At 55.5% G+C, this 7,474-nt stretch overlaps 1 protein-coding gene across 1 annotated transcript; it reads left to right on the forward strand.

The window, feature by feature from the left end:
• Positions 1-3,181: 3,181 nt before the first annotated feature.
• On the forward strand, positions 3,182-6,615 carry NKX2-6 (NK2 homeobox 6). The gene is made up of 2 exons (XM_040966455.1): positions 3,182-3,434; positions 5,999-6,615. Exons 1-2 carry the CDS (start codon positions 3,182-3,184, stop codon positions 6,613-6,615), a joined length of 870 nt encoding a protein of 289 aa, XP_040822389.1.
• The last annotated feature ends 859 nt before the right edge of the window (positions 6,616-7,474 follow it).

Consider the following 7,474-nt stretch of genomic DNA (forward strand, 5'->3'; position numbering starts at 1 on the left):
GATCCAGTAGTGCTCTGGCCCCACTAGCTCCAGATTGCACCCAAAATAGTCTGCTGTGTACACCAACTTTAAAAAAGAATACTTTCATATTGGGAAAGTTAAAGAAAAAGGGACTTTTGGTAACTACGGATAGTTACTAATAATTTCAGTAAATACCACGTTCAAATTCTTTGTGTTTGTGTAGGTATCCCAATGCATCAGGATTATTTCAGTTTGCCTTTTGAGCGAGGTCAGTTCTGATGAAAGTCCTGAGCGCTCTCCTCTCCTCAGCGTCTTAAATGTTCCAGAGGAGCTGGCGCAGGGCAGGTTCTGTAAATTGGCTGCAGACCTGGCCTAGATGTAAGTTTGACACTGTGCGACCTGGGTGGAGAATGGCAGATCCACCCGCACCCTTGGCTCGGCCATCTCCCTCTTATCCTAACAGCAGAGGTGACAAAGTCTCCACTCGTGAGCCAGGGACACACAGAGCAACACACTGCCTGACTACACCAATCCCAGCCTCACTTCGTTGGACTCAGGGTTTGCATTCCCAGCTTATCCTATTTCCTCTCCCACTTGGACAGGTGCCCCAGTCGCTCGCGTCCATTCTCAAGCCAAAAGGCAAACGCTGAGGCGCCTCTACAGACCCCAGCAGGACGGACTGCAGTTTCGTGTTCCTCTCACTGGTGGCCGGCAATGAAAGGTCCTAGTCGCAGAAGCGGGAGGAAAGGACAAAGCCGAGCCCAGGCACCTTGGAGACAACAGAGGGCGGGGGAGCTGAAAGTCCAACATTGCCTTGCAAGTTCCTGCCCCTCCTCTGGGTACACCAAGGAAGGAGGCTTCTTCCCACGCGTCCCGCCGCCCCCAGCAGTTGGGCTAACTGAATGGATTTCTCTTCTCCCCCTGAGCCGCAATGAACCAAGGCAGCAGGGTTCTTAGCAAGAACTTGTGTTGGTACCACTAGCTAATGTCTTCACTTCAAAACAAAACATCAAAACAAAACAAACAAAAAACTTACTTGATCTTTGCAGCAAACCAGGAAGGCTGGTGCAGGGATATAAGGCTAGGATCTGACTCCGGGGGCTTTTGATTCTTAGTAGCTTCCAAGGTGTCATTTTTTTTTTTTTTTCCTGCAAGATCCACTGCAACAGGTGCTGGCAGGCTGGCTAATTCAGTTTTGATGTTGTTGTTTTAAGATTTAGTTTATTTATTTGAAGAGACAGAACGGGGACAGAGAGCAAAGGGCAGAAAAAGTTCTTCTATCTGCTGGTTCACTCCCCAAAACACTGCATTGCCAAAATGGAGCCTGGAGCCAGGAGTTTCTTGTGGGTCTCCCATGTGGGTTTCCTGTCCCTACTGCTTTCCCAGGTGTGATGGTGACTTTAAATTTTTATTCTGTGTCTCCACACCTTCTATCCACGGCCTTCGGAAAGGGCATGGGTACGCATCTGAGTGTGTTTTGCATCCCTCAGAGTGGAGAGAGCAGAGGAAAAGTCTAGGTTCACTGACTCTGGTGGTGCCAGGGGTTGGAGAAAACAACCCGACCAGCACCTGGGTGGGGGGCGGGACACCAGGAAATTATATTTCTGGGAAGACATAGGATTATATTATTGTGAGCATTAAAATATTTGATTCATTCAAGTTTCTGCTACAAATGTATCCTGAGGAAATAATCAAAGCCATTGACACAGTTAAAGATGTAAAGTTAAAAAGTACTAGGATGAAGTCACTACCTGGTGGCTGCATGACCAAAGTCATTGACATTTCACACCATTTCTTTTCCACATTAAATGTTGTGCCCACTGGCCTGGGGCTGGGGAGATGAAATTGGTTTATGTGGATTTCAGGAAACAATAACATGCAAACAAGTTTTGTAGCTTTGAATTTGCACAAGAAGGTTTAGGAAGTCTTCGATATGAAATGTCAAAAAGAACTCTGCGCAGGTCCCATTTTTATTTTTAAGGCATTTGAAATGTCCTTCTATCCTGGGCTACGACTTCAGGAACCCAAATTATGTTTCCTTCAGAATAAGGAAGACCAGCGGCGAACTTCTCAGTTCTTGCAGCCAGCCATCCTACAATGGGCATGCTAATTATATATTAACATATACCTAATGTACGTTATATATTAGCGAAAACGAAGCTAAGGGAGCTTAACACTTTGCACAAAAGCCTGTGGTCGCATTTCAGAACAAAGACCAGTCTGCTCCATCCCCAAGCTCCTGACCATCGCACCACTCCGCCTGCTTTCGGGGAGGGTCAACCAAGTCCCAGGGACCTCTTCGGAGAGCTGAGCCTTACCAGAACCTCTCAGCCGGCGACAGTGTACACACACACACACACACACACACACACACACACACACACACACACACACACAAACACAGAGGTTTCAATAAGGAGTTCTAACGAAAACAAAGGGGGTCGGGGATCGAGCTGAGCCCCTCCTTGGCACTTTCCTGTGGCGGAGACTTTTACCTTCCCTCCACCTCGCCCCTGCAGGGGTGAGGACACAGCTTCCAGGGACTTGCTCCGCAGCACAGATCCTAAACCCTTCCTCGCCCCTCAGGCTGCGGCCCTGCTCCTATTAAGTGACCTCCTCCTTTAAGCAAATTTAGACTATGGCGCAGGACAAGACTCGCTCCTCCTGGGCGGTCTGGCCTCCGTGCGCTGGCGTAAGCTTGACAGCCACGGGCCAAGTCCCAAGCCTGCTGGATTCCCACCCAGCACCTCAAATCCCAGGGGTACCCAGCGGGCGTTACTCTGCGGGAGAGTGGGCCACGCAGGCTGGCTTGGGTTGCACGGCGAGGAGTCCACCCCCCACGTCCTCTAAGAGGTGTGCCACTGGACCCTGGGTTGACCGCAGAAACTACCGCGAGTACCGTATTGACGCGAGCGGTGCGTGGCGGCACCGTGGCTCCAGGTTCTCTTTGGAGAAGCGTCAGGGACTCTAACCTCCCAGGAAGGTGGCCAAGGACTGTAAGGATTAGGAGGGCGCCCAGGGAGGAAGGTGCAGGGTCAGCACGTGGTTTCTGCAGGAACCAATAGGGCGCGACAACCTCGGTGGCCCATGGAGATGGCTCAGAGGACCCTGCGAGTCTTTTCCCAGCGCTCGGATCCGCCTGCGGCCACCAGCCGGGAAGCTGAAGGCTACCCAGGGCGCGGGGACGGCGACCCCCGGGCCCCGCCCCCTCCGCTGCGGGATGCTGCCGAGCCCCGTCACCTCCACCCCCTTCTCCGTCCAGGACATCCTGCGGCCAGAGCGCGAGCTGAGCGGCCCTCAGGTTTCGCCACTTTGCGGGGCGCGGAGGACAAACCCGGAACCCCGAGAGCCCGAGATCCACAGCGCCGGTGACCGTGGCGGCGGCGGCGACCCGGGACAAGGCCGAGCGGAGCCTCCTGCGGCTCCCCACGAGGCGCACAAGGAGATGGACACGGAACCACTGCGGGAGCCACGTGAGTCTGCGCTCGGGTCTAGGCCCTGACGCGGGTCTAGGCCCTGCGTTTAGGGGAAAACGCATCTCCTGGGGTCCCGGGCCCCTGCGGCCTCTCCTATGTTTTCCTCATTTGAAGAATACAAAAAACACCAGCCTCTCGGCTCCCACTCTCCCCTCTTCCGACACCCGGAGTGCTGACGAGAAATAAGGGCCAGAATGCAGAGTTCACTCTTTCCACCAGGGCGTCGCTTCCGCGGTCACGCGTGATGCCAGAGCCCCCGCCTCCCGGCACCCACGGCGGTGCTAAGCTCACCCTCCCCTGCCGTCTTCCAAACCCCTGCAATGTTGAGGCGAGGGGGGCGTAGCCTTCCAGGTGGGAGCTCGCACAGTCCCTGGGGTCAGACGCGCCGGGCCGGCCCTTCCTCAGAGCTCGCTGGGCGCGTGCCCCTCGCCTTTCCTCGGCCCCGAACTCCTTATCTGGAAAATGGTTGGTGGGGGGACCAAGTGGAGTCCGTGTGCCCCGCGTGTCTGCCGTCGGACTGCGGGAGGGGAAGGCGCGGGCAGGGGGGGAGACGCGCCTTGTTGGCTTTTGCGACCCGGCAGCTTTGGGGCGGGAAGGTCCGACTTACCGAGGCACGGACCTCAGTGAAGGCCCGGAGTAACACCTCGCAGGCCAGGCGCTGTGCTTAGGAATTGCAGGCTCATTTTCGGAGGGCTGAGGTTTCGCCGCGCTCGCCGAGGCTTTTCTGAGGCGGACACAGCCTCGTTCCCCGGGCCCTGCGAGGCGGGGAGCTGGCCGCTCTGCGTTCCTCCAAAGCCGGCAAACTCGAGCGGCGTCCCCTCTGCCACTTCCGGGGTAGCGACCCCTGGGAGAAGACCCGCCTGCCGGGCCTCAGGAGCCTCAACGACCCCGGGGCGGCCCACTTTGCTTTTGGGCACACCGGGTCGGTGCGACCCCGGATTGGTGACCACCAAGGGGCCAGGCGCCTGTGCTGTGCGTCGCAGCAAAGTTCGCGAGCACAATCAGCCGCTTTCCTATGGGGGTTGGGGGAGGGTCCTGCGCTTGCTCCCTAGCGTTGTTGAAGAGCAGTTGCTATTTTCAACCCCACTCAGTATTGTTCTACCTTGTCAGGGGAGCTGGTTTCAGTTTTTCTAAAAGCCCATCTCTCCAAAGGAAGTTTTTTTTTTTTTTTCCCTTAAATTGTAGATACCCGATTTGGAGGCGCATTCCGCCCTGCGCAAGCATTAACTGGGTGCGTTCACCTGTTGGCTTTGTCAGGGCGCCCAAGTGTCCAGAAAAATTCATTATTTCTTCTCTACTCATCCTTGGAGCAAAACAGCTAAGCGGAGACAGAAGAGCAAAATGAGGAAAGGAAAAAAGCCGCAGCTCTGCGGGCCTTCTGGCACCACCGCTGTGGGAGCCGCCTTGCTGGGTGTTTGGGGCCAGGGGAGGGAGAGACTTAAGAGTGAAGCGCTCCCCCACCCCCGCCGCTTATGTAGGAAGACCCCAAAGGAAGAGCCTGTTGCTTAAAAAAATTCAAATATGGGTCTCAATTTCTTCTATTTTTTTTTAAGGATTTGTTTTTATTGGAAAGGCAGATTTACAGAGGGAAGGAGATACAGAGAAAGATCGGTCTGATGGTCGCTACCCAAATGGCCACAACCTCCAAGCTGAGCTGATCCAAAGCCAGGAGCCAGGAGCCTCCCCAGTCTCCCATGTGGAGGGTACGGTCCCCAAGGCTTTGGGCCATTCTCCACTGCTTTTCTATGCCACAGGCTGGAAGAGAAGTGGAGAGGCCGGGCAAGGCCAGGATTTAGCCACTGAGCCGTCGCCCAGGGCTGGGTCTCAATTCCACATCTGCCCTAAGAGTGTTCGATTGGGGAGCTACGAATCAGGAAATGCTTGGATTCATTTTGTTAATTTGGATTACAGTAATGTGGGATGCGTGTGTGGTGCGGTGTGCACTGAGGAGTGCTGACCACAGAGTGTGTGTGGACAGGCACTTTGACTAAATCCCCTGGACTCCAACTGTGCTCCCCACCCCCCCCATAGCCTGGCGGGGTAATGAGGAGGACTTGAGCCTTAAGCTTCTCTCTGAGAAACAGTGAGTCTCTCTCTCCCCAGTCTCCTTTTCTCCCAAGGACAGCCTAAATATAACCTCACATTCCTATTTGATCTTCATGGCTGAAGTTGGGCCAGTGTTGTGGTCTAGCAAGGTAAAGTCGCTCTGTGGATCAAAGTTCTCCCTGTCCCCTCTCTCTGTAATTCTAATTTTCGCATAAATAAAAACAAAAAATAAGAACAGATGTTGCCTCCACACGTATTTGAAGAAGAAAACGTTGTTACCACAGACTGGATCTAGCGTTTACTTCTGGGGAAAGGCGCGTACTGCAGAACCCAAGTGTTACTGTTTATGTTCTGGCCGGCCTTGGAGCCAAGGAGTTTGGGCCAAGGAATATCCATGTACGCCTGGGGACAGGAAAGAGGCTACCAGGGGAGAAGAGGAAATCTCTTGAAAAAGTCGTAAAAAATGGCTGCTTTGGCTGGGTGCTGATGCTTTTCCTTCCTTTTTGTGCTTTTAGAGCTGAACCTTGGTGCGGCCTCCCCCCTCCGCGGCGCAACCACGGTGCCGGAGCGCAGCCTGAGCAGCAGCGGTGACGGCGTGCGCGGTGGCGGCGCGGAGCTGTCCAAGGCGCGGCAGCGGCGGAAGCCACGCGTGCTATTTTCGCAAGCGCAGGTGCTGGCCCTGGAGCGGCGCTTCAAGCAGCAGCGGTACCTGTCGGCTCCCGAGCGCGAGCACCTGGCCAGTGCGCTGCAGCTTACATCCACGCAGGTCAAAATCTGGTTTCAGAACAGGCGCTACAAGTGCAAGAGGCAGCGCCAAGACAAGTCGCTGGAACTGGCCGGCCATCCTCTAGCTCCGCGCCGCGTGGCAGTGCCCGTGCTGGTTCGCGACGGCAAGCCCTGCCTGGGCCCAGGCGCACCCACCTTCGCCGATCCCTTTGGCGCTGCAGCAGCCTCCTATTCCTGCTATGGAGGCTATGCTAGTGCGCCCTACGGCGCGGGCTACGGCGGCTGCTACACGGGCGCGACCCCAAGTCCCACGCCGCTGGCTAGCGCAGGCTTCGGCCCCGGAAGCCTGAACACCGCCCCGCAGGACCAACTGCCCGCTACGCTGCACGGCGTCAGGGCGTGGTGAGACAGCTGCACGGCGTCAGGGCGTGGTGAGACATTTGTGTTCAGACGCACCCTCCAAGACCCGGGACTCGGCTTCCTCCCCTAGGTGCCAAACCGCTGCGGTGCTGGAAGCACTTCTACCCCTAGTGATCAGGGACTGCTAGCCGCCCCTGCCCGGCGTCCCGATGAAAACCCTGGACTCCCTCCATCCCACCCTCCAGGCAAAGCAGCAGCGGGAAGGAAGAGCGGCTGGCAGTTTCTGGAGTACCCCCGGAAGCCAGTGGCTTTTCCATCTTCAACCCCCAGGGACCTTGGAGTCGCTGTAATTCCGCGTACAGCAGCCATTGGGAACTGGGGAGTTTGTGATGGGAAAACGTGCCCATCCCCCGCCAACAGACGCGGAGAAGAGTGTGGGAACTGGGAGGTTAAGGACTCAAGAGGTGAACCCTGCATCCAAGGACGCTCTCCAGCAGCCCCCAGGGCTGTGCCTGCTATGAACCCTAACAGTGCACTCTGGTTCACACTTGCTGACTGCTGCTGTTCTCGGGGAACAAGCCCCAGCATTTTGGAGCTCCCCTTGCTATCGCTGCATTTTTGGTACAGCACAGTCCCTCCAACTACCTTCTGCAGGACCTAGCCCTGTGTGCTTGGAGGACGTTCCCTGGTGTCTTGGTTCACACTTCTCCCTTCCTCTTTGCAGACTGTCTTTAAGAAGAGATTTATTCCACACCAGGAAAGGAGCCCCACGTGGCCCTAAAATCCTAACCAGATGGGGAGAAAGCCTGAACTTTGGGATACCCACATTTATGAAGTTTTGATAACTTCAGTGCGCTTGAGTGTGAGGGCAATTGAAAAGCAGAAAACAAATTCATTTTACAAAT

The sequence above is a fragment of the Ochotona curzoniae genome, unplaced genomic scaffold, assembly GCF_017591425.1.
Source record: "Ochotona curzoniae isolate NIBS_2020 unplaced genomic scaffold, NIBS_Ocur_1.0 scaffold_4505, whole genome shotgun sequence".
Taxonomy (NCBI): domain Eukaryota; kingdom Metazoa; phylum Chordata; class Mammalia; order Lagomorpha; family Ochotonidae; genus Ochotona; species Ochotona curzoniae.